At 39.3% G+C, this 27847-nt stretch overlaps 1 protein-coding gene across 14 annotated transcripts in view; it reads left to right on the top strand.

Moving 5' to 3' along the window:
* ENOX2 (ecto-NOX disulfide-thiol exchanger 2) overlaps positions 1-27847 on the top strand; it is a 267204-nt gene that overhangs the window by 178558 nt on the left and 60799 nt on the right. For 11 of the 14 annotated variants that reach the window (XM_045051310.1, XM_045051308.1, XM_006944000.5 and 8 more), the window contains one exon: positions 24934-25068. In XM_045051310.1, coding sequence (XP_044907245.1) covers positions 24972-25068 — 97 coding nt within the window. In that variant the 5' untranslated portion in view covers positions 24934-24971. Of the gene's footprint in view, positions 1-10099; positions 10274-24932; positions 25069-27847 lie in introns of those variants that run through there. The other 3 variants (XM_019824275.3, XM_045051312.1, XM_019824277.3) reach the window with 3 other exon arrangements.

The raw sequence follows: 27847 nt of genomic DNA, 5'->3' as shown, positions 1-27847 counted from the left end.
CTGAGATGGAGATGGAAGGGCTTAGTTATTTATTCTGGCTTATGACAAAAGATCTTCATCTCTTGGCAAAGAACTAATTTCCTTAGTAGTTACACAATTGCTTCTTTGAAGTTGGTCACACACCAGGGGAAGAAAGAGCCAACTCCCAGACCTCTAAATCATCCTAAAATCGAAGTCTCATTCTACTCCCAGTCATTAGAGAGAAAGTAGGAAGAAAAGGGAAATGAGACTAAATCTTTTTGAAAAGAGCACGTTTTTCTAATGTCAGTGCAATATGCCCCTGACACAGTACATACCAAATGCCATATACATACTCCTCCTTTATTGAAAAAAAACTTTAGGTGCTTCACAAGCAGCCATTTATCCTCATGTATAAATATTTGGTTGATCTACTGCATAAGTTAAATCCCTGGGTAAGACATCTTAACCGTTGTGTTTGAAACTCACACAACTTAGTAGGAGGCAGGGGTAGGCATGAAAATTGGAGGAGTCTGACTGTCCAATCAGTCTCTCCCACTGGGCATGCTTGTCAGAGCTCTTCTATGCTATGGGCCCCCAGCCATTATTTGCAGTGTATATTCCACAGGTATTAATCATACCCAAGGAACCTCTGCTTCACAAGGAAATCTTATACACAAGGAATAAGGCTTTGCTTTACTGGAGATCTCTTTATATTGCAGTTGATGAGGACTAAAGGCACCGTTTAGGAGATATTTCCTTGGAACTCACAAATAAAGACTTGTAGCGAGTCCTTTGCCTCTGAGCTAGTATGTGACATGCCATTTGAAACTGTTTAGTAGTATGTGCCCCAAGTTTTTTTGTCTGTCCAGCTTGCAGTCTGAGGGGTGTCCCAAAAAGTAAGGCATACATGATGCTCCTGTGATTTTTTTAAACATAAATTTGTGAGAATTCTTACTTTCTCATTTGATGCTGTTACTCAGCAAAACTCTCATGCTTGACTCTCTAGCACCAGAGTGTGCCGAACACCTCATGCCCAATATGATTTCTTAGACATTCCCTCCAGGCAGAAATTGTGATTCTGACTCACCCTTTTACCCAGCCTGTACCTAAGAATCTTATAGCTGGCATTTGCTCTCAAAAGATAGTATAGCTGCAGGGCATCACCTCTAGAGAAACAGGAAGTGCTCACCTTGCCAATTTCCCACGTGTCCTATCTAACTTTCTGAGCAATTTCACTAGCATTCCTACAAAGGAAACTTAACACTAACTGGCAAAGACAAGCCTACCCAAACGGAGACCTTGGAACACTGCTGCTCTTCTGGCAGAGAGGCAATTGCTGCTCATGGTGACACAGCTCTGCTGAGTAGGCACACACAGGTGAGAATGGGTGACACAAGGTACCCCAGCAGCTACTGGGTGTTGAGGGTGAGTATATCTACCACCCAGAGACCTGGATATGGGATTAGGATAAAAATGATTTTAGGGGCGCCTGGGTGGCGCAGTCGGTTAAGCGTCCGACTTCAGCCAGGTCACGATCTCGCGGTCCGTGAGTTCGAGCCCCGCGTCGGGCTCTGGGCTGATGGCTCAGAGCCTGGAGCCTGTTTCCGATTCTGTGTCTCCCTCTCTCTCTGCCCCTCCCCCGTTCATGCTCTGTCTCTCTCTGCCCCAAAAATAAATAACGTTGAAAAAAAATTTTAAAAAAATGATTTTATAACTTTTTTTTTATTTGAGAGAGAGAGAGAGAGAGAGAGAAAGAGAGTGAGTGGAGGAGAGGGGCAAAGAGAGAAAGAGAATCTTGAGCAGGCTCCATGCAGAGCCAAACATGGGGCTTCATCCCATGACCCTGGGATCATGACTTAAGCTGACATCAAGAGTCCAACATTCAACCAACTGAGCCACTCAAGGCACCCCGTAGGATAAAAATGATTTTAAAAGAGCACAAAAACATGACACATTTGTTTACATTGATTCGAATGGTTTGAAAGGAGAGTTCTTTATTTTTCAGCCTCTGCCATTGTTTTAATTTTTTTTTTTTTTTTTTTTGCTTTCTCCACTCAAGCAGAAGACAGCAAGGACAGCTCCTCAGTCTCCCACCATATGTCTCTGCTTCTTGGCTACCCCTACCTGACTCACCTTCTATTGCAGGGGGCGGAAGAGCTATAGATGTTAGGATTTGTTTTTCTTTTTAGGCTCAAAAAAATTTTTAAAGGGAAAAAACATGTTTAACAGATAAAAAGTGACTAGCAGTTCATACCCTGGGAAGACAGAATAAGAGAAGATAGATTAATATTCCTGTAGGAAAGGTTTTTTCATGTGGGCTTAATATAAGGAATAACTTTGATCATAAAGATTTCCATGAGGATTAAGACAATACTTAAGGAGATTGCAGCTGTGGGTAGGAGTATCTGCTTCTTTATGCTGCGTGTTTGGGTAAAAATAGGTCCTCTACCTCCAGGCTGATATTCAGACAGTGTACACTGAATGGCTATATCAGTTTAATAATAGTGAATAAAACTCTGGTACCAGTTGGTAAATAGTTACTGCCAAGAACCCCATAAGTCATCACTAGGTACCCTGGCCAATAAATAATCACTGCCCAGATCCCCCTAAATGACCACCTGTCACACAGGCCACCCTGATCCTCCTGGTATTCCCCCAGGCTTCCCCATTGTCTAGCAATAATGGATTGACCTCTGGCACAGCCAAGGCGCCTCCTGGATCCTGCTCAACTGCTAAGGTTCAGTGTCCAGTTCTGTTTGCTCATGCCTTGCTGCTGTTTGAATATTTTGAATATACTGTCTGGTTCCCCAATTTTATCCCCATGACTTGAGATCATTTTGGAAGACAGAGCTAACCAGCTTACCAGGGGTATCCCTAGTAGAGGTTATTGCTCTTAGGTAGGCTAAGCTTAGTTAGTGAAAGAAAAAAATTAATATGGAGAATATTAACAAGATTAACTTGGGGAGCATTTTTAGAAAAGTTACGGAAAGCATTTCTGTTTAAAAACATAACCAACAAGTCCTGTGAGCCACCATTATTGTCAGGCAATCCAATGCTCTCAGCAGATTAAAGTAGGTAAAATCTGATATAGCACTATACTGGCTATTTCTTCATTCACTATGCCATATCCTGGGGGTAAGTTAACAGTATATGAGGTACCATTCCTGCCCCAAAAGTTCTTAAATCCTGCAGTGGAAATATTGCAGGCACCCAGTTAACTATTCATACAAGGTAAAATGCTAACAGGCATTTAGAGAATCACATGAGTGCTAAATGTCTCTTAGATACAAAGTCAGCATACTTTCTGTGGAACCCCCAGACTAGAAAATGTTCAGTTCCTGTGAAACAAAATAAGGGGGTTCACTTAGACAAAATCAGATTATCTCTGTAATATTATATTAGTACTGACTCTGTGATGATGAGTAATATCTATTAAAAACTTATTGAAATCAGTAGAATGATGCAAAACAGAGCATTGAAGGATTCCTTCTGTTCCCATAATGGAAACATATTGGATAATTTTGATTCACTTATCATCTTCTATGAAATTATATTTGCTAATAGAATGCAAACATCATTGGCAAAGAAAGAAGAGCAGAGATGAATCATTATGATGAATGTTCAAATAAAGAGCATCAGATTCAGGAAGTTACATTATTATATTGCCTAAATAAAACCAACCACGATTTCCCACTGCGAACAATCTTAGGCCTTTATATATAACACACTTGTTAAAGTGCAGCAACTGGAACACTGATTCCTCCTGGGTAATGCTGGGGTTGGTACTACTGTTGCAGTGGCCCTCTGGAAACCTCACACTGTTTTCCTGTTTGAGGTTCTCTTAGCCCTCTTGGGTAAGATGCATTCTTTGTAATTTGTTGGTATCTATTTGGCTTTCTCCATTTCTTTTTTTTTTTTTTTAATTTTTTATTTTTGAGAAACAGAGACAGAGTACAAGTAGGGGAGGGGCAGAAAGAGAGGGAAACACAGAATCCGAAGCAGACTCCAGGCTCTGAGCTGCCAGCATAGAGCGTGATGTGGGGCTCAAACTCACGGACCAGAAGATCATGACCTGAGCTGAAGTCAGATGCTTAACCAACTGAGCCACCCAGGAGCCCCTGGCTTTCTTCATTTCTGATTAGCAATCTCCTGCCCCAAACTTTCTACCATGAGCTGGAATGGGAAGGGGAATGTGGAAAGATGGCATGTCTTGTACCATCTGCAAACCCACTCACCTTCCAGCCTTACCCTGGGATCTCTGGCACTTGCCAAATGGCTTCCCTGTATGATAAACTCGAAAGGATTGAAGTTGCATCTGTGTGTGGTAGGGAATGAGCTCTCTTCAGAGAGAGCCTCATGTCAGACATGAGGTTTGTCTTACTCTTTTGCCTCATTCACGGAATCAGTTCTCACTGAGTGCCTACTGTGCACCAAGTGTAGCCTCTTTCACTTTATTCCTAGAAGTCAATCTGCCTTTCTTTTCCCACATGGTTTGGCCAATTCGTTGGTGTCCTGAAATGTATCAACCTCAGTTCTCCCCTCTGATGAGCTTAAGTGGAATTTAATAATCCCTGCTAAATTGTCTTGTGACTCTGTCACATGAATAAAGTCTATGGACTCTAGGTTAGAGTGTAAGCATCAGATTAATTTTACTACAAAGGTCAGGCAGCTATCCTGGCATTCTGTTTTGCTTGAAGGTTAGTCACTGCATGCTTGACCCAAACCTTCCTGTCTGAGCTGTATTCAAAACAGATTTCAAGATATAGCCAGATTGAAAAACAGACACTTGGAGTAAAAGACTGTGTACTCTGACCCCACTGGAAATAGCAAGCAGCTTTAGTGATTTTATGTGTATATACAATACATCATCATCTCTAGGAGGTGATGGGCACTAACCTCAGCACCTCTTGCTCCCAAAGCAAATGTATGCTCATCTTTTCCACCTAGCTGCTCATGTCAGAGGAAAGAAATATTTCTTCCTAAATGACTTCTAAGCTTCTTGCCCGGGAAGTGTTGCCCCTGGGGAAGCAGGACCTATCAGAGGAGTTTGGCTCAAAAAAGACATAATTGTATTCAGATAATGGCAGACACCTCCATCCTGGTTCCCTTTAACCTTCATCTGTCTTCCTAATTTACCATGGGCTCTCTCTTTCCAGCTCACCTCCTTTGGCCAGCCCTGTTGTGAGTTCATGCACTCCTGATGTATGTGTCTAATATACTTGTCATTTTGAGTTCTACAAGTAACATTCATGTAATAACTTGCCATTTATATTCCTGGAAAAATCCAAAGATTGGCTCTGAGGCTATAAAGCTGCATCCAGTCTATTGTCAGAACTATAATACCTTGAAGCTATAGGGGCTGGAGTCACAAACTTCTTATAGCATGATACTTCCTTTGGGCATAATTGTGGTCTATTTCAAATTTCCTACAAAGAGATAGTAGTGGTAGAGGATAGGTCCTATAGAGGGAGATATAGTCTGGTTGCAATTCTGAATTTAATTTTCCTCAATGAGAAATTCGCAAGTAGATGTAGAGAAGCTCTTTAACCTGTTGCTTCTTACGATGTTCAGCTTTCACATGTGACAGTCACACTGCTGACCACTGTGTACAGCATAATGTGCGTATTCAGCGGTTGAGTTTTCTAGAACAATCTGCAGCTTCTGCCCAAGTCTCCTACAGTCAGTTGTATTTGTAAGACAAGGCAAGGTGAGGTATGTAGGCTGAGACTGTGGAGCACAGGAAAATGCAAAGTGAAGTGGCTCAGGAAGGCATCATTTTGAATGCTGTTGAATACCAGCTAAGTCACTAAAACAGATCCAAAATGCTTTTTGTCAGGAAAATTCAATCTCTCTTTGCAGAAACTCTATGAGTGGGCTAACGCTTTACCTGCACAAGCACACAAGTCAGACACCTTCATTTCTAAAATACTTTTCTAATACATTTCTAAAAACTTGGCCACTTCATATGCCTAACAGCTAAAATAAGAAGAGTGGCCCACAACACAGACGGTCTACCTTCCCTGTGCTCACCAGAATACTCCATCTCAAATTATCTGCCCTCTAGCTCTTAGCTGTACATACAGACATTGCCAACCAGATGTACTTGCCTGAGTAGCACTGTCCCCAAGGAAGTAAGCCCTATCAGTGGAGTTTGGTTCAAAATTGACATGATCAGAGTGCCTGGGTGGCTCAGTCGGTTAAGCATCCAACTTTGGCTCAGGTCATGATCATTCATGGGATTGAGCCCTGCATTGGGCTCTCTGCTGTCAGCTCGGAGCCGGCTTTGGATCCTCTGTCCCCGTCTCTCCGCCCCTCCACCGCTTGCCCTCTCTCTCTCAAAAATAAACATTTTTTCAAAATGACATGATCATATTAAAATAACGGCAGACACCTCCATCCTGGTTCCCTTGAACCTCATCTAATTTACCTCATGCTCTCTCCTGTTCATCTCCTTTGGCCACCCCTCTTGTGAGTACATTCACTGTTGATAGAAGTGTCTAATGCACTTGCCAACTTAAGTTCTTCTAGTAACATTCATGTAGGAATGTACCAACATCCTACCTTCCAGGTTTTCTCATTCTTTTCCTCTAATGAGTAGGACAAGCAGGATTGTCACTTTATACTTAGGCTTTTTATGAGTTTTGCTTGGTCTTCATATTGTGTGTGAATCTGCTCACCTCCACCCTCAACTAGATCATACACTCTCTGAGAGAGTAACAGTCTTTTACTTCTCTTGTTATGTTTTTCAGCCACTAACAAAAACCATAAGGGGGCTCAAGAAGTACCTTCGTTCATTCATTTGTACAACTAAGAAATACCATCCAAATGGATTATACTAGTTTCTGAATTCAAGTATACTCTTTTTTTACTCTGAGGTTGTGTTGTAATCTACTAAAGTTAAAAAAGGTTTTCTGTGGTTCTGTGCTCTGTACTACAACCAGATATTCTAACTGTAGTGGCTTAAGGATTCTATGCTTTTCACTGCAGCTGAGAAAGTGACTACAAACTGATCCACTGCAGTCAGTAGGTGCTATTGTCATCAAAAGAGCAGCCCAAAGCCCTTTGCTTGTATACCTTGGCTGCCCAACTTCTGTTATGGAATGGTGGTACCACCTCTGCTAATTTTCACTTAACCTCTCCATGCCTCCCTGTTTTCTTCAAAAAAGCCCATCAATATCCACCTGCCTTCCAGGGATGTTTTGAGGACATAATGCTGATAAGAAAACATTCTCTATGAGAGAATATTGATGACAGTTGTTGTGTAGCCACAAAAGGAGAGGGCACTCAGCAGTAATTGGGGGCCATGTTTAGCCACCCAACCACCCATTATCGTTAGTACTCAGATTGATTCTAATGCATCATAATAATGCAACTTGTAATCCACATGTGGGGGGGGGTAATTTATTGTCAGGTGGCGATTGTTAGTAATAACAAGCTGTTTGAACATATTCAGAACATAGTTGTACACATCTCTTGTTTTTCTTCCTTCCTTTGTTTGCAAGTCTAATTTTATACCCTTTTGCCTCTCTGATTTTCTCCTTTTACACTGTATATTGTATTATTTTTATTCTTTAAATAAGCTTAGTATCTCAATGAACAGCTGGAACACAGGAGACTGATTTGGAAAAGCAGTTTAAGAAACAAAGTCCAATTTAAGGATGGTGGTGGATTTTATCACTCAGCTTTATTAATGGACCTCATTCCCACTGTATCTTCTTTCCCTAATGCATTTGTATAAAAGCTCTTGCCTCTCTCATTAACCCCTTTGGCTGGTGTTAACTCATTCCTGGGCATTTGTTGCCATAGCTGCAGCCGTCCCTCAGCTGGATCCCTCCTGTTAGTCCCTGCAAGGGCCATGAGGGGCTGGCCTGCTTGTTCCAGGCGTCAGCTGTTAGGCGGAGGGCAAGAGCCTTGCAACCTCAGAGGTCAAACTGTCTGTCCCATGTACTTAAGCTCTGTCTATAGTTTTTTTTCTTAGCAGCAGATGGGCATGTGGCTGTCCAGCCTCAAGGCTGGGAAACGTGTGGGAACATTACCAACACCCTTCTTCCCTCACCCCCTCCTGGGCACCCAAGCTGATAGCCTAGCTCCATATTCAAAAAGATAATCGATATTCCCCCTGTGTTGCTTGAACGTCTTCCTTCAACACCTGCGGCAGCTGTGGGGAATCATGCGAAACTTTCGTCTGTTCGCTGAAATAATTGCCAGCAGTTTTATGGAACGTCTCTTGTGTGTATTTTTGCCCATTTACAGATTTGATTATATCGTTTGCAGAACGGAAACGTGGCTTTTCACTGCTTACTCTCATTCTCACAGATCTTCAAGGAGAAACCCTTTTAAAAACAAAATGGAAATGACATGCAAATGGTTATGTTAATATCACACAGGCAAAAGTCAGGACCTTCAGAAGGTTCCTTAGGCACAAACTGATCACGTGATGAGCACATCTTGCATACATTTCTGTTTGAGTTACCAGCCAGAACCGTCCTATGAGAAATGACTAAGAAGAGAAAATGTTAGATGCCTGTAATGTGTGACTACTTTCTGCCCTAGGCTCCAACACTGACGTAAGCCAGAGCAAACACAACTCCCACACACGCAGATTGGGCAGGTACAGTGGGATTTGAGGAAGATGTTTGAAGGTGGAAAGTTTCCATGTAGACCGGTAATAGAGAGTTAGAAAAGAAAATTTAATTTTGTTTTCACTGTGCCAGCTTTGCCAGATAGCTGGCAAGGGTATATCTGTGGATTAGCTCCAGATTTAGAAAATTCATATCTAGTCCTTTACCTTGACTTTGACAGAATTTATATTATGGCATCAACAACAGCAGCAGAATAGCTGCATCATTAACAACTAACATTTACAGTATATTACAGCTTGAAAAACACTTTTAGAATTAATATCTCTTGTCTAACCATCTCACCAACTCTGTAAGATCAATTTTATGTAGTTGTCTGCATTTTTGTGAAGAGGGAACCAAAGCTCAGAGTAAGTAACTTGCGTGAAGTCACACAGCCAGTAAATAGCATAGTCTTCTGACTCCAGAACCCTGAAATACCCATGCTAGGCAATACATACACTCCTGTCACCCTGCTCTTTAGCCCACTGCCACCTCCGTGTCCCCAAACCTCCGGGTAAACAAATCAAGGTCCATGCAGTGATCTGCTTGAAAAAGAAAAGGATGGGGCACCTGGGTGGCTTAGTTGCTTAAGTGTCCGACTTCAGCTCAGGTCATGATCTCGTGGTTCGTGAGTTCAAGCCCTGCATCGGGCTCTGTGCTGACAGCTCAGAGCCTGGAACCTGTTTCAGATTCTGTGTCTCCCTGCCCCCACCCCTCGCACTCTATCTCTCTCTTAGAAATAAAAAATAAACATTAACAATTTTTTAAAAAATTAAAAAAAAGGAAAGTAGCCATACTGCAAAAGAATTACTGTGTTTCCATATGGGTTCACAATTAAATGATAACTTTAACACTCCTGTTTGTTCATAGATCACAGACTACTAGACAAGCTGCACCGGGCGGGCAGAGAAACAAAGGAAAGGGGAGAAATGTGAAAGAGAACAGCACAAATTAAAGCTCCCAGCAACTGGAGAATCCTTTAGAAATTCAGATAAAAGAAGAGGTAGCATCATCATAGGTAGCAGTACTGTAAGGATACACAAGTAGTGATCAACACAAACTTCAGAATAGTGCTTGCCTCTGAGGGGAGATGGAAAGAATTGGGAGGGGCACGTGAGGTCTTTAAAAGTTATAATTATATTGTTTTTCTTAAACCACATGTTGGGTACACAGTTTTCATTGCACCATTTTTTTAGACTCTGCATTTGTCTCTTATAAATTCCCCTTTGTACCTACCTACTCAATATTCAATTTAAAAAAATTAGAAAAAGATAGTGTGAGTCAGTGGACAAATGGGATTTGATATACAGAAATTAGCTTCATTTTTAAGGAAGGTAGCCACTCTTGAAAGCTAGTTGCACTTTAATTTTAAAAAAAAGTAACCATTGTGCTCTGACAGTGTCTCCCAATGACATAACAGTTAGTTTTTCAAGAAGAATTATGTGTGGGGAGGGCATGCTTTCCCACAATTTTCCCAGGGTCTTTGGGCATTTCGGCTGCCTTGCCCCTCCTCTCTCCTTTCTGACAGTGAATTTCCAGCTTCTGGGAGGAGAAAGAACAGTGGCACGCATATTTGGAAATTTGAAGTTAAGTGCTTGAACTGTAGCCACAGATTTATGGATTGTTACCCAAAGACTTCTTATCTTTTGGCTTTCCTTGGTGTTGGACCTGACAGAAAATGCAGTGAACAGGTGAGCTTGTATATTTTTGTCACTGGTTGGTTTCTCTCTGACCAATCTAGGCAAGCTGTAAGCACAGGCTGACAGGAATTACGGCTTTTCTTCCATGTGGAAATAAGTGGATAAGCAAATACTCCGAGCCTGATTTTCTTTCCAATTCATTATTTACAGGGAATTCACCCTCTGTAATCATTTTCAAATCAAATTTGCTCTACCAATCCCTGTAAGATTTGCTCTGGAGATCATCACCAACCTATATATCTTTTATTTTTTAGCAGCTTATGCCCCCTCCCTGTTAATGCCAATTAAAAAAAAACACAAATGGATTAAAGGTGATGTCACTAGTTGCCTAGAGATTCACTCAGGAAGAAAATTTAAGTTACAGCAGAAATGGATAAAAGGAAGGAAAGCCAATAACTCATGCACGTTTGCTATCTGGACTACTATTGGTGTATTAAAATAGTTAGGAGAACTATTGAATTAAATGAGGAAAAATATATCATATGTAAGATAGATTCCAGGAAAGGCACTATTATTAATATTGTCCCAGAATCACAAACTGACGACCAACACACTTACATATGGATTGTCCCTGGAGCAGGCTGATACAGTGGGTGCCCTCTGCCCAGCTGTCAGAGATCACAGCTTATGGCCATCAATAACTCCCTTTGTCTTATTGGAAGGATGGCCATGAAAAGCAAGCTCTCCTGCCTACCCCATTGCCTCCCATCCTCATGATGGAAATGAAAAAGTGATACTAAGTAATGCTGGCCCTCTTCCACCACAGATGGGGTGACCACAAGTGAGAACATGGATGTAAATGCCATCCATGGTTTTGGGGAAAAAAGCAAATGGATTTTGGAAGTAGGTCTGATGAGTTTGGGGTATATATAGTGGAGGAGGAGGGTAACGTTGGAAAATATTTTGAGGATTTTATTAACGGTACCACTTTTCAAAAATGTAGCAGATGAGAAGCATATAGATTAGTCCTACTGTTCTTTCTGGCAGTGCTCTTGGTAAAGAACTGGTTAGAAAGAAGCCATATTGTTCTTTTCTGTGTAAATACATACCCAGAAGTGGCTAATTCCTGTACTGGTATTTTCCTGTCCTTTTCACAACTGAAGGGATTATAATACTCCCCCTTTTTTTCCAACCACAAATGACCCCTGTTGTCTATAAGATATCAGAGGTAATGCCCACTATTGTTACTATATTCACAATAATTACTAGTATTTCACTACCACTTACTGAGATAGCCACTGCAATGGACTTCTTTTCATATATTTTCTCCTTTAACCCTTACCACAGCCCTATGAGATAGGTACTATTACTGTCCTCATGTTTCAGATGTGGAAAATGAAAACCAGAGACATTAAGTCATCTTCCTAGCATCACACAGCTAGTAAGTAGAAGGCCAGGATGAGATCCAGTCCAAAACCATGATCTTAATGGTTATAACCCTATTTTTCCTTTATTCAGGGTCACACAGCCTTAAGGGTTAAGAGTTTATCGTGCTTGGTCTGGCCAAAGGCCTGATGGGGGTTGGTGAAAGTGTGTTGCAATTTTGAAAAAAAATCAATTACTTTGAAACATGAAGTGTGGGGTGGGGGCAGTGTGAAGTTCTGTATGGTACAAGCTATTGTTTTCTGATTATTTGTTAAATTGAGGTGGAGTTTAAAAACTTGAGTTAGGCTGCTTGTTGAGGTAAAGAAGCTAGAAAGGGGCCAGGGCTGCTGGCATAAGGCAGAGCCATTAGTCACTGCCTCCTGTGGCTGTATGTGTATATATAGCATTGGCCTTGATATTTGAAGATGACTCTGCTGAGGCAGCCAATTCTCAAACCAAAGTTCCCATTATCAGTAGGATTTAACACTTGACTTGTTTATAGGGGTCATGGCCAGTGTCCCACCCCTCTGACTTAGACCATGGCCTTGTAGTTAGTGTCTTACAAAGCAAGTCAAAAATATAGTCTAATACTCATCCTCCCAGAGTCCAACCAACTGGAGAATACAAAATGACTCCAGTTTTTTAATATTGTACTTTTAGGAGAGAGGAATAAGTAAACTGATATGGAAAATATTCTCCACCCATGCCCATCGCCCCCCCAACAAGGACAATTTCTGTTCTAGGTTTTAGACTTAGCACAAATACAGCCTTATCTCCTACACCTTTTAAGATAGTAGAGGTAGAGAGCCAAAGCATAAGAGACTCTTAAAAACTGAGAACAAACTGAGGGTTGATGGGGGGTGGGAGGGAGGGGAGGGTGGGTGATGGGTACTGAGGAGGGCACCTGTTGGGATGAGCACTGGGTGTTGTATGGAAACCAATTTGACAATAAATTTCATATTAAAAAAAAAAGATATCCACAGTATCATCATAATTGGTTTATCCTTCAAAAGCTACTTCAGAGTCACTTCTGCAGCTTAACATCACTTCCTCTATGCTTCTGCTCCCTCTCTACCACCACCTCTCCTCCTAGTGGAGTAACTGCCTCCCCTTCATATCTCTGTTTAACCAGTATCAAACTATAGTTTGTCTGTCTCTCCCACTAGTCTGTGAGCCCCTCAAAGGGCAGGGAAACATGGATTTTTCACCCCTGGTACCACCAAATAGTGCGTGAATTTAACATGTTCTTGAATTAATATTCAGAATGGATCCTGAAGCCCTGCCATAATCTCACTTAAAGATTCAGGTACAGCTAGCACTTACTGACCACCTGGGTTTTCACCACAACCTGGTGAAAGGGGTGGTATCATTCTTATTTATACATGGGGAGACTGAAGCTCTGTGTTTCTCCAATTTGTAGTGGGCGTAAGAGATATCTAGGGTGCTTGTTCAACAGGCAGATTCCCCAGCACCACCCAGATGGAAACCTCAGCTGTGGACCCTGGAACTTGGCTAGTTAGCAAGCATTCCAGGTGATTGTGATGCACATGATTGGACCACACTTTGACAAATACAGGTGTGAGTGATTGCGATACAGCAAGAAAATAGTGGAGCCAGAGTTGAAACTCAGCCCTCCTGATCTGTGTTGTACTTTCTATCCTATGGCAAGGAAGTATACTGAAACATGTTGAAAAGATTTTCAGCAACAAGGGCTAAAGTAAAATGGCTTGGGGATTAACCCCAGGACCATTTTTTTTTCCTCCAAGAGACCTTGTCAGACTTCTAACAGCAGAGCAGAGGGCTGCCAAATCATCTCTTACGCAACTTACCTCAGGAAAGCACAGACCACAGAACTTTGGAAACTTACAGAATTTATGCTTCTCTTTGTTTTTTCTTTCTCTGTTTCCCCTCCACCACCAGCCACACCATTAACTTAAAGAGCATACATAGTACCTGAACTGCAATTAGTTTATTGGTTAAATATTAAGATTTCTAATTGAAAAGCCGTAGCTACAACATTTGGGATCCTGACAGTAATATTAAAGTGTTTGTTTCAAAACTAGGAAAAGAAATGTGTGTTTTAATAGACAATTAGCACAGATGTTCGAAGAGCTGGGATAAGGTAGCTTTTTTTGAGGCCCAATTATGCTTTCAGTCTTTTTTGTCTAAATATTAGGTAAGAAATGTGGAATGAATGCAATGATGCAATCTAAAAACCAGACGGCCATAGTCAACCATTCAATCAAGACCAGGGTAACATGAGTGCACTGGTATCTCAGAAGCCCAGAAGTCAGGAATGGGAAGGATGGACCATAGTCCAGAAAAGCCCAACAGAGCCTTTGTAGTGCAGCTAGCCCCTGCTTTTACTGACTGAGGAAGCCTCCAAGGTTCTAATGGTGGAGCCTGTTGGACTTCCAGGACCCCTGCATCCAACCTCAACCTATTCTCTTGGCTCACATTCAGCTCATAACCTGGAAGTGACAAGGACTATTCCTGAGATTCTTCAGTCTGTGCCAGCCCACCTTAAAATAACAAAGGAGGCCCTTGGCTCCAGCTCAGAGAAGTGGGAAAAGAGACCCCCACAGGGCAACCAAATGGTTTCTTTCTTAGTGGGGAAAAAAAAAAAACAAGGAAAAGATAGAGGAAGTGGGGTTAAGATCACGAATGAATATTTGCTCAGCATTTTTTATAGTATAGTGAGAGTATTATAGCTCAGTGGTTAAAAGTTTAGGCTTTGAAGCTATACTGCCTGAATTTGAATTTCAACTCCAGCATTAACTTCATCTGTGACCTTGAGCAACTTTCTAACTTCTTTGTCTTTCATTTTCCTCATCTGTAAAATGGGTATGAAAATACTGCCAATCTTATAGGGTTGTTGTGAGGATTATATTATCTAATACATATACAGATTTAAAACAGTGTTTGGCACATAATAAACATTTAATCAATACTAGGAATCAACATCGTTATCATTAGGTAAATAATACAGGTTAATAAACAGGCTAAAAGGTGTGTTGAACTTGCCTAAAGTCATACAGCTAGTAAATGATAGAGCCAAGATTTTATTTTAGATCTATCTGGCTCCAGGTCTGTATTTCTTCCACTGTACCTTGTTGCCTTTATAAATACAGGATATATGCTGTGAGCTCCTTGGAGAAGTGCATGCCAAGAACTGTGTCTTTCTTCTTCCTTGCTACACCCTACCCCCACTGCAACTGCCATCTGGAGGGCTGGCTTAGCACTCTAGCTTCTTATAGATCTATTTAAAAACCTTTAATATCCTTGTAACTGCCCCAATATGGAGGTAGCTGTTTCCAGGACCCTCCAGTTTATAGACTAAAACAATGAATCATCCAGGATAAGGGTTAGTTTCTGAAAGCACTCTCTACCCCAAGGTTCTCATCTGCATACCTTGAGGATCAAGCTATTGTCTCCTACCCTGCTCATGTGATTACTTACAATATAGACTAGCATAAAACCTTTCCCTTTTGTCTCTCCCCCACCTCCTCTCCTCTTCCCCAAGGAAGAATATGTTGTGACATCCTGATCCCCTTGAGTGGCTCTTTGATCCATTCTTGGTAACACTCATAAGGAAATAAAGCCCTTGCTTGTCTAATAGCATCATCTCTCTCAAGCTGCGTGGGAGCCTTCTCTTACAAAGGCTGCTGTCAGCTTCCTCACCCCGCATAATCATGATGCAGAATGTGGCGTCACTGCTGGTGACGTCTGTGATCGGAGAGAGTGGGATGTGCCCCGAGCTTCAGCACCTTGTTCACAAACAATGATGGATTGTTAATTTTCAAAGAAAATGAAGAGGGATTCAAAATAACACCTGCAACGCACAATATATTGCTTCATGAGCAATAAATAACAAACAGAAGATAAAACCTTGAGCCCTAGGCTTAATGCAGAACCGAAACATGATTTATCTTGCTGTTTCCTTTCCCTTAGCCAGAGAACAGGAAGCACAATGTTATTCTGTTCTAGGATACTCAACCGTGCCCTTGTGCCATAATCTTTTACAACACATATTTCTTCAGTGCCTACTGTATGTAAGGTCCTATATGATATGCTAGAAATGGTGTTTTCTTCTGTGTTCCATGCAAGCATTTTCTAAACTTCTTCTCTTTTGCCATGGTATTCCTAGCATTATTTACAGGACTTCAATGGCACTTGGACTCCCCACCATGAGAATCATTTCTTTGATGTGAAACATAAAAGTAACCATGCTAAAAATGTTAATAGATTCTTGGTGGGGAAGGTGGTCTGATTTTTTTTAGTACAGTGGCATAAGCGAGTAGTACATCAACTAAAGAAGTTGGGATTGGCTGCACATGTGGTAGATGGGAAGGGACTGTGAAGAATCTAGGGGTATAAGGCACTCTCCAGTAAGAACACATGAACATAGGGGCACATGGATGGCTCAGTTGGTTAAGCATCTGACTCTTGATTTCAGCTCAGGTCATGATCTCATGGTTTGTGAGCCCACATCAGGCTCTGCACTGATGGTGCAGAGCCTGCTTGGGATTCTCTCTCACCCTCTCTCCCTGCCCTTTCCCTGCTCTCTCTTTCAAAATAAATAAATAAAAACTTAAAAAAAAAAAAAGAACACATCAACATTGCTGCAGTAGAACAAGGTTTCTCAGCCTTCTCACTGTTGATATTTTGGGTCAGATAATTGTCTGCTGTAGGGGGCTGTCCTGTACATTGTAGGGTGTTTGGCAGTATCCCTGGCCTCTATCCACTAGATTCCAGAAGCACCCCCTACTTCCAGTTGTGACAACCGAAGATGTCTCCACATATTGCCAAATGTTCCCGGTGTGTGTGTGTGTGGGGGGGGGATTAGCCCCACTTAAGGATCCCTGCAATAGAGGACCTGGGGGATACCCATCTATGTAACGATGAGATCAGTAGCCTTCCAAGCTCAAATATTATATAACTTTATGATTTACCTAGTTTAAGATAGCATAGTGGTTAAGAGCATGAATTGTGGACCCAGACTGCCTGGGTTTAAATCAGGCGTCACTGCAAGCTGATTTTATGACCATTGACAGGTTACTTAACCTCTCTGCTCCTGTTACCTCATCAGTAAAATAGGGGTAATGAGAGGTCCTACTTCATAGGGTTGTTGTGAGTTATAGATTAATGTACATAAAGTGCCTAGAACAGTGCCTGGCACATAATAACTATTAAGTAAGTGTTAACTATATTTAGTCTTGTTATCATTACTATCATTAACACTATTATTCACCATTTATCTAAGTCCTGGAATGTTGCAGAGGTCTGATGTTTCACCCAGCTTTGGACCACTATCTTGCTTCTGCAGAAATGACTAGAGAGCTAAGTCCACAGTGCATTACTACACAATGCAAAGAGATTTTATTTGGCTATAGGTCTATTAAATAGGCATTGCAGGTAAGCCCCACTTTGTACAATTGTTGAGTTCTTCCAGAGTTCACTTATTTAAAAGCACACTAATTGGCACCTACTTCTAGCTAATCACTGTAGAATATACAGAAGTAAATGAGATTTATATCCCCTGCCTTCAAGGAGCTAACAAAGATGGGTGCTTCATGCACATTTATTTTAGTAAATATAATTACCCTTAAATTTTCAAAGAAATTCTTGTCATTTCCTTTTTACCCATGAAGAATTTCTATGTGATGAAAATTATCTTCCTATCTCCAGATTTATCTTTCTTAAAGTTTGTATTTCTATAAGTATTGTGTAATTAAGTATGGTGATATTCTTATACTACCAGCATGTTAGGATTATAATACCTCAGATTATCACCATTTATCTTCCTCTTACTCTCTGTTTAAAATGTTGAATATTTAGTCCTCAGAAGAGACCGACTAAAAGAGATTTTATCTTAATACAACAACAGAGTGATATTCCATTCTGAATAGCTTGTCACACGCTATACACCTACTTTCTTCTGGGAAGAAGAATGTCTATACAGGACTCTCTTACATATATTCATATATTTCCTCATTCATTTATTTTAAATACTTTATTGAACATCTACTTTGTGTCAGACACAGTGGTCTAGGCGTGAGGAATAACAGGAGGAATAAGGGATCCAGAGTCTAGGAGGAGAGACAGATATAGAAAGATTATAAAAATATAATGCAATAAGGGCTATTATAGTAATGTGTTCAATGAACTAGGGGAACACAAAAAATAAAGGGCTCTTTGGGAAGGAGTTTAGTGTGATGGATAAGACTGTGGACATTGGTACCAGAGCTGCCTGGGTTCATATTCCTGTTCTACCACTTATTAGCTATGTGATATTGAGCTGATTACTTAAACTCTCTGTGCCTCTGTTTCATTATCCGTATATTATTATAATTCCTATATATGCTGTGTCTCTCAGTAGACTTTGAACCCTTCAAGGGCTAGGACTCCTTCATTATCATCACCTTAACTATTGCCATGTTATTGTTACCACTTACCTAGTACTCATTCTGAGCCAGAAGCCATGCTAAATTCTTTACCCACATTATCTAATTTAATCTTCAACAAACCTGTAAGGCAAATACTATCACTTTCCTAAATTCGTAGCTTGCCATTTTTCTCATCAAATCCAGTTATTTATTCATAGAACTTATCACAATGTATAATTATTTTATGTTTATCTGTATTTTAATATCTCCCTTCTGCACTAGAAAGCTTCATAAGATCAAGGATTGGCATGAGGCCTGTTTGACTCACCATAATGTCTTCAATGTCTGTGATGGTGCCTGGCATACAGAAAATGTACAATGAGTGTACAGTAAATATAAAAGGAAGGCTGGAAGGTAGACCAGCAAGAAGAGAAGTAAAGAGAAACAGAATGAGCATATACTATAGTCCAGAACCATCTGACTCCCAAACCCATGCTCTTGATCACTAGGCAGTGTTGCTTCCTACTCTTAACAGACTTTCAATAGATGTTTGTTGACAAAATCCTCTCTTCAACTTTGCACAATACTGTGTAACAAAATTATAGTAAGCATAAAAACCAATGGATATAAACCTGGACATAAGAAAGAGAATTATGGGAGAGTGAATTGTCAGAGAAGGACATCTTTTGTCTTAATACAAGAGTATAGATGACGAGATGACACTAATGTACTGAACTTGTTTCAATGGAAATAAAGGAAACAAATGAAATAACTCTACTACAGGATGTGTGTGTGTGTGTGTGTGTGTGTGTGTGTGTGTTGTCTTCAAGATCAAATAACTGACAATAATTGACTAATCAAGTGAAGTATAATATAAAAATAAACAGATGGCAATGATTTGATAGTTATGGAGCGATACCAAGTTAAAATGGACAATTACTTCCAAATCTTTTACTCTTTTGGCACTAATGAACTCTTGTTCCAAAGTACCATAACTTCAATCAACTTACAGAGAAAGGATTCATTCACAACTACTCTACAGCCCTTGACCTCATGAGGAGTTCCCACACAAGGCAGAACAAAAAATGAGCATTGCAGGACACGTTCTTCAGACTTGGGTGAGGTATTTTGACAGCACTCGTACTTGACTTCTGAATATTCTTGGCCACTGCCAGTGAATGTAGGACTTATGGGCAAATGAGCAATCTCTTCCTTTAGTGACATGGGACCACTTTTATAAAATAGTTAAAGAAATTGCTAGATGTCCATTTTTAGTCTAGAAAGTGAATCAGGCCCATTTTTAGTCTAGAAAGTGAATCAGGCCTGGACTTAACTTTTCCACTATTAAGTGATGATTCCAAACAGATGTTCAACACAGCATATTTTGTTAGTTAAGACCTTAAATCCAGATTGTTGCCAGACAGAGATGATCATCCGGGATTTCCCTTTGAAAGTAAAAATGTATAAGCTTCCTTATATGTATGACTGTGCCTATATGGGAGAAAGATTATAGCCAATGATATCAAACTGAATTATCAGTTAGGTGCATTTATTTCTGGTTGTAAATCTAAATGAATTACTACATGTAAATTCAGTTGTCTTGGAGAGAGAATTAGTTTAGCAACTATGCCATCACTATTAAGATAATTTATCTTTCTGAAAAGATATATAAATAATCAATGAGTATCATTGCATGGATTGCTCATTGTGCCCAAAATCAATGTAGGTTGATTTTATTTATTCATTCATCCAAATATTTCTTGAATACCTACTTTATACCAGACACTGAACTAAAAAATGGAGAAACAAAGACACCCAAACTAAGTCCCTGACCTATAGGAGCATGCAGGCCAGCAGAAGAGAGACGTGTATTTAATAAGTGTAATTCAAGGCAGTCAATGATAATGTCCAGTTGATCTTGCTTCCTGGAATGCTTTTCAATCCTAATCCTCCTATCACTACCTGGAGGAAAAACCTATCCCTCCTTAAAGACTCATTTCAAATTATTCTTTCCCAGCAAAGGCTTCCCTAGTATTCCTCATCCTCCACACCTCCAACCCCAAACATCCTTCCCAAGTCATTCCAGGAGATTTAATTACTCCTTTTCTGTTCTCATAACACTTTACTCACAGTTTTACTGCAGTACTTATTACAATAATTTATATTAGGTTATATGTCATGCCTCTCATTGTATTGTGAGTTCTTCCAGAGAAGTAAATGAGTTGTGTTCATCTCTGTAACTCCTAGTCACTAGCACAGGATCTGGCACATACCAAGACTCAATAAAGGTTTGGTTTAGGGAAAAGGAATGAGAGAATAAGCAAACATAAAAATAAAATTCTAGATAAAATGTTACAATAACACATTAGGAAGGAGTGATTAATTCTAGTGATGTGGCTTCACAGACAATGTAACATTTGAGATGACTCCTGAAAACTGAGTAGGATTTGACAGGTGGAGATGAGTGTTGGGGAAGTGGAGGGAAATGAAAAGGCAGAACTCCTTAAGAATTTAAAAATTGAATTTATCATAGCAAAATAATGCTGTAAATTCCACATGGTTCTTATCTAAACCATCTGGTTTATGTAAACAACCTTAGCAGAACTCTACTTGCTAACATTTTAACAGGCACTTTGAATTAATATATATTTTGAAAATAGTAACACTGTGCTGTCCTTTAAAAAAACTGATAATTTAGATAATTCTCTCTCCTCCCCAAAAATTAGTCCAGAGTTTCGCTAGGTTGGTAAATTGTAAATTCTCGTTCTTTGATCTCAGAATTCCTTATTAAGAATAATTCCTGATTCTCTTATGTTTCCCAGGACTGCAGAGCCAATGAGTAGCCAAACTGTTGCAAGAAATTATTTTTGGTATGGGGGCCCAGTCCTTCTAAACCTAGATGTTTCCTCTTGGAGTCATTCTCCAGCCACTAGAGAAAACCAGGGTGCAGATTCAGTAATCTCTAAAGGTCCCTTCCAGTTATAACATTCCCTAAAACTTGTCTCCCCTGGACTAGAGATTGGGAGTTCAGATGAACTGAATAATCAATATGTAAACTCTTGACTCAAAGGGTATCTGATGCCCTATGTTTGTTTTCTTCATAATATTTACAATATGGCTATTTCTAGCCATACTATGCCTTCATGGGAAACAACTGAAAACTGGATGTGAGGACTAGAGTTTCTGGCGATAGAGAAATCACCAGTTCTGAAATGTGACTTCTGACTATAGTAACAAATGCTAAGGCCATCAATCACTCTGTGTGTGTGTGTGTGTGTGTGTGTGTGTGTGTGTGTGTGTGTGTGAGGGGGTGGGTTGTGGAGAAGAGGCATAGGAAGCATAGAAAAATCATAAAAACTAATAATTCAGAAATAATGTTTTTGAACATTTGCATTTTCTTGTTCTGACAAATCAGTGACAAAATAGCACTTGTATAAATAACCAAGGCAAGGTTCATCCCTGATATTTCCAGGTTAGAAGGATGTGATAGATGTTAGCAAGCTAACTATTAGAACAGAGTTGTCTTCTAGAGTGTAATTGGCTGGAGTGCATACTAAGAGGTAGGAGAAAAGCCATGGAAAGATTTTTCTATAGAAATCAGTAGTCAGAGGGAAATTTCCAAAAATATGTATTTCTGTGCTCCCAACTATGTAGTATATACATGCACTTGTATGCATAACTCACTTCAATGTCTTCTTATGTCATCATTGCTCCTGGAATGTCTTTTTCCTCTTTTCCTTCTTTACCTATCTAATAACTACCCATGACTCAAGACATGTTCTGTAAAAATCTGGCCAATTTGTTCAAATCCTATCTTCTCCATGAAGTCTTTCCCACCTACTCAAGCCACATTTTCATTACTTAAATTTCAGTAACATTTCCAGTCAATTCCATTCAATTATTTGGTTGTTTCTTAATGGTTTCATTGGAGATAGTAAAACGTTGTGACTAAAAGTATATATCCTGCTTGACCTTAGACAATATATGTGACCTTTAAAAGCCTTTCACCTATTAAATGGAAATATAAATAGTCCCTTTCACAAGGTTATTTTGAAAGTTAAATGAAAATAATGTGTGCCAAGTGCTTTACCTAGTGTGTGGTAAGTGTTCAATAATTAGTGGTAGTAATGGATGGAGGTGGTGAGAGTAGCGATAATAGTAATAATCATTGCCACCATCATTGGTCTCTTCAATTATATTGTATAACCTTTGAAGGCAAGGACTACATATCCTATCTGATTATTCTCTCGTGTCCCCCTAATTTCCAAAATACTCAATTGGCTAATTTGATATTTGCTGATTGTATGTCCATCTCTATTCAATGTTAACTGCCTCAAAGAAATGAAATTACATCAAAAATAGAATTTTTCATTTGTTTTGCACCATGGAAGCTGTTGGATGGTTTTTCTTAGTTTGCATGCATGAGTAGTTTGGATGGAAGCTGACAAAGTAATCATATGCAACTAGACTATGAGAAGAATAGGAAACCTCTTAGTCATCCCAAGCTCCTGTGGTATGTGTGCTTGAAAAAAAACCCAGAAAACTACAAACCCCTGATGAATGAAATAAAAGAAGAATTAAATAAATGAAGAGATATTTCATGTCCATGGATAGGAAGACTCAATATTTTCAAGATGTCAGTTCTTCCTAACTTGACTTAATGCAATCCCAATCAAAGTCCAAGCAAGTTATTTTGTGGTTATCAACAAACAGATTCTAAAGTTTATATGGAGAGGCAAAAGGCTCAGAATATCCAAAATATGTTGAACAAGAGCAGAGTTGGAAGCCTGATGCTACCCAACTTCAAGATTTACTATAAAGCTACAGCAATCAAGCCAGTGTGATATTGGTGACATAATAGACAAATAGATCAGTGGAGTAGAATAGAGAACCCAGAAATAGACCCCACAAATAGAGTTAACTGATCTTTGACAAAGGAGTAAATGCAATACAATAGAGGAAAGACAGTCTCTTCAACAAATGTGCTAGAACAGCTGGAAATCCTCATGCAAAAAAAATCTAAACACAGATCTTATACCCATCACAAAAATTAACTCAAAATGGATCATAGGCCTAAATGTGAAATGCAAAACTATAAAACTGCTAGAAAATAACATGAGAGAAAACCTAAAGGACCTTGGATATGGTGATGACTTTTTTTTTTAATGTGTATTTCTTTTTGAGAGAGAGCGAGAGAGAGAAAGCACACACACAGGAGGGACAGAGAAAGCGCACGTGTGTGTGTGCGCACATGAGAGACAGGCAGGAGGGATCCAAAGCGGACGCTGCACTGACAGCAGAAAGCCAAATGTGGGGCTTGAACCCACAAACTGTGAGATCTTGACCTGAGCCAAAGTCAGATGCTTAACCAGCTGAGCCACCTAGGTTACCCCAGTGATGACTTTTTTAGTACACCAAAGGCATGATCCATGAAGGAAATTATTGATAAGCTGGACTTAACTAAAATTAAGATCTTATGTTCTGCAAAAGACAATGTAAAGATAATGAGAATATAAGCCACAAACTGGGAGAAAATATTTGCAATATACACATCTGGTAAAGGACTATTATCTAAAATATACAAAGAACACTTAAAACACAACAAGAAAACAAACAGCCCAATTTAAAATCGGGTCAAAAACTTTAATAGACAACTCACTAAAGAACATATACAGATGGCAAATAAATATATGAAAAGATGTTCCGTATTATGTAACAGGAAAATGCAAATTAAAACAGCAAAGAAATACCACTATACACCTATTAGAATGGCCAGAATCCAGAACACTGACATCACTAAATACTAGTGATGATATAGAGCAACAGAACTCTCATTCACTGCCAGTGGGAATGCAAAATGGTTTGGCCACTTTAGAAGATAGGTTGACAGTTTCTTACAAAAGTAAATATGCTCTTACTATACAATTCAGTGATTGTGCTGCTTGGCATTTCCCCAAAGGAGTTGAAAACTTATGCTCACACAAAAATGTGCACATGAATGTTTATAGCAGTTTTATTCATAATTGTCAAAACTTGGAAACAACTACAATGTTCTTCAGTAGGTGAATGGATAAACTGTGGTACATCCCTATGATGGAATATTATGCAGCATTCTATTATGATAGAAATGAGCTATCAGGCCATGAAAAGACATGGAGGAAACTTAAATGCATACTACTGAGAAAAGCCAATCTGAAAAGGCTGCATGTTGTATGATTCCAACTATGTGACATTATAGAAAAGGCAAAACTATGGAGATGATTCGAATAAGATCAGTAATTGCCAGGGGTTGGGGTGTAGGGAGGGATGATATAAGCAGAGCACAGAGAATTTTCAGGGCAGTGAAAATATTCTGTGTGATACCACAAGGATGTATACATGTTATTATACATTTTTCCAAATCCATAGAATGTACAACACCAAGAGTGAACCCTAATTTAAACTATGACTTTTAGGTGATTATGATGCATCATTGTAACAAATGTACCACTCTGGTGGGGGATGTTGATAATGGGGGAGGCTATCCATGTGTGTGGGTAGAGGGTATAAATGAAATCTCTGTACCTTCTCTGTAATTTTGCTGTGAACATAAAACTGCTCTAAAAAATAAAGGCTTCATTAAAAAAAACAAAAACAAGAGAAAAGGAAGGAACAGAGGGAGTAGAAAGAGAAAGAAAGAAACACACTAAAATACCATCTGGTAAACTTCTTTCAAATTCTGTGACTTCCTTTCAGTTCACGCTGTATTGTTTTAACCCTTGTAAACAGCTGGAATTAAGGCTCTATCTACTACTTGTCCATCAGTCTGTTTCTGTAAAGTGTTTGCCAGTTTATGTTAAGCAAACTACATACTGAAACCTTAATACAACAAATTATTTTGCTTGTCATTTTTTTTTTTAGCTGATAGTAGTAGAACTCTGAATGTGGATTCCACTGCAATGACGCTACCTATGTCTGATCCAACTGCATGGGCCACAGCAATGAATAATCTTGGAATGGCACCACTGGGAATCGCTGGACAACCAATTTTGCCTGGTATGCTATTTTTAATCACGTCACAAGTGTTTCTTTTTATTGACCATGTGGTAATAAATATAACAGTATGACACAACTTATTTTGAAGTTGACATTTACCAGATTCTGCCTAGAGTGTGCATTTTTGTAATATGAGCTTTATAAGCAGGGTGGCTAGTAGTTACTAGTATACTCCTTATTGCACTATGGACTAGGGATATAGCTGATACAGGATATGGGCATTAATATTTAAATAGGTTGTCGAAATAAAAGGCAACAGAATTTGGCAAGGAATTATAAAGTTTATCTAATTTTATAGATTTAGAGGAGACAAATAAACATGGACTGGAAATGAGAATTGACTTAGACACCTCAAAAATCTTAGATTCCTAAACTGGGGAAGAAGAGATGGTAGGGAACATTCCAAAGTGGTTCACATTGAATAACTGTTCATGTTTTTTTAAACAAAGTAACCAGTAAGAGAATGGGCATGTTGTACTTACTCCAGCTCCACTAAAGATAAAATCAGAAGAAAAATGCCACAGCCTCTGAAGGGTTTGGTTTAAACACAAAAAAAGCTTCTATACTGTCAGAACTATTAACCGTTAAAATGGATTTGTGAAGACATTAGGGAATTGCCATCTATGGGAGCCTGGAGTGCTTTTAAAATAGCCTAAATATTAATCTTCCCAGGTTCATCTAATTGTGATCCTACTTTTAAAAGAATGGCAGGACCAGGCCCATCGAGTACCTTGCTATTCAAAGTATAATCTGCATAACCTGGGAGCTATTAAGAATTGCCAAATCTTAGGCACTAGCCCAGAGCTACTGAATCAGAAACTGCATTTTAACATGATCCCCAGGCTATTCACAAACACAGTAGAGAAACGGATCTAGAGTAATGCCACTTTGTTGTGCCATTTGTCTATATAGTTAGTGACCTCCACCCCTCCCCCCAAAATAATTTCACAGTTCCAATTCAGATTTTGAATCCTTATAAGGTATAATGGGGGCATGCAGGTGTAGGCAACAATACTTTATAATCTTAATAATTAAGAAATGTGATTACATAGAAAACTAGGAAACAAGCTTAAAAGCAGCCAAATATAAAGGAAAAATATGTAAATGAGAAATGGGTGGAGAATGAAGGCGCTTGGATTATGTATGTGGCAGAGGCAATGAACTGTCCCACCAAACTATAATTTATGCCTTGGACTATAGTTGACTAGACTGCATCCTACTCCATGAGACCAATCATGATTGAAATGAGCAACCAGGGATCCTTTTAGGGTGAATGATTGGACCATAGATCTCCTTGGGTTTTGAATGACTAGTGGGGCCAATCTGGAATCAGCAGGTGTTATGACAGGAGCCACTATTGCATCATGGTTAAACATTCAGACTCTGGAGTCAATCTGCTTGACTTCCAAACCTGTTTCTTTCACTACTTTATTTTGAGTAGTTAAATATCTTCTATGAAACTCTGTTTCCTCATTCATAAAATCAGACTAATAATACTTAACCCCTTAGGACTTTTGTGACAATTAAATTGTCACAAATGCACAATGCCTGCCTTAGCACAGTGCCTGGCACATAGTGCTCAAACGTGTTAGCTATTAAAATATTTTTAAAATCATTATTAATACACTTTTTATACATATTTCTAAAGGATGTAATGGGTCTTTTAAATTTAGTTCTTCCTCATTATTTCATTGTAATAGCATTTAAACTAAAATATTATGTATTATTTTATAGCTCCATTTGGAGTGGTCCTGAGTCACAATCTCTTACAGTCTAGAGAAGCTAAACAATCTGATTTGCCTTAAACATTGCCAGTTCATGGAAATCTGATCTCTATGGGTATATGTCTCAGGGAAAAATCTTGAGGCCAGATCTGCACTGATGCAATATGTTAGTTATATTGGATTATTTGTAAATTACAATGTCTAAACATAAATCTATGTTCACATGGTAATCTTCAGCATTTAGTCACCCATCTGCAATGTGGAGCAAGAAAGGCTTAGCATTGAGAGTAAAAAATATCATCCAAGGCATCACTATAGGCCCCTTATTGCTGGGGTCAATAACAGGCCTAAAAATTTGGGTAGGTTTTCTTCACAGGAGCTCAAAGGGCTATTCCTGGAGAGAGTATCTTGTTTACTATGTAACAACATAGACCTCAAAGACAGACTGTTTGGGTTTGGATCATTGCTCTGCTACTTGCTAGCTATGTGACCTCACACAAGTTACTTGACCTATCTGTACCTCAGTTCCCTCATCTGTAAAATGAGGATAACTCTAGTATCTACCTCATAGGATTGCTGTGAAGATTAAATAATATGCTTAGCCCAATGTTTGGCATGTAATAAGCACTCAGTAAAAGTTAACTGCCATCATTATTATTACTATTAGTAGTGCTATATGCTCTTTAAGATAAAGGAAATACTAACATCCTTCCTTCAAATGGCTGCTAAGCTACCACTTAAATTGAAAGTAATTGAGTTCAGTGCTGCCACCATCAGCTCTAATGAGTGTTCCTCACATCCACCTCCAGCCAGACATTTGAAACCTTACGAGTGATTTTCATTTCTACTTCTAGCCCTCTTTGCCTGCATCTTATTTTCTTAAGCACTATGAAGAAATAGATTCTCAGGGTCCCCTTCAACTTCGTGTTTCAGTAATTTTTTAGCTATGCTTTAGGGAAAGTTACTTGACTTTGGAAACCAGATCTTAGAAATACTGATATTTAGTTTAGTAGTGCTCTTTTTGTCTTAAAAGTACCTTGAGCAATAGTGTTGGG

The sequence above is a fragment of the Felis catus genome, chromosome X, assembly GCF_018350175.1.
Source record: "Felis catus isolate Fca126 chromosome X, F.catus_Fca126_mat1.0, whole genome shotgun sequence".
In the NCBI taxonomy this organism is placed as follows: domain Eukaryota; kingdom Metazoa; phylum Chordata; class Mammalia; order Carnivora; family Felidae; genus Felis; species Felis catus.
Note: the sequence above shows the minus strand (reverse complement) of the source record. Positions and strands in the feature narration are given on the sequence as shown.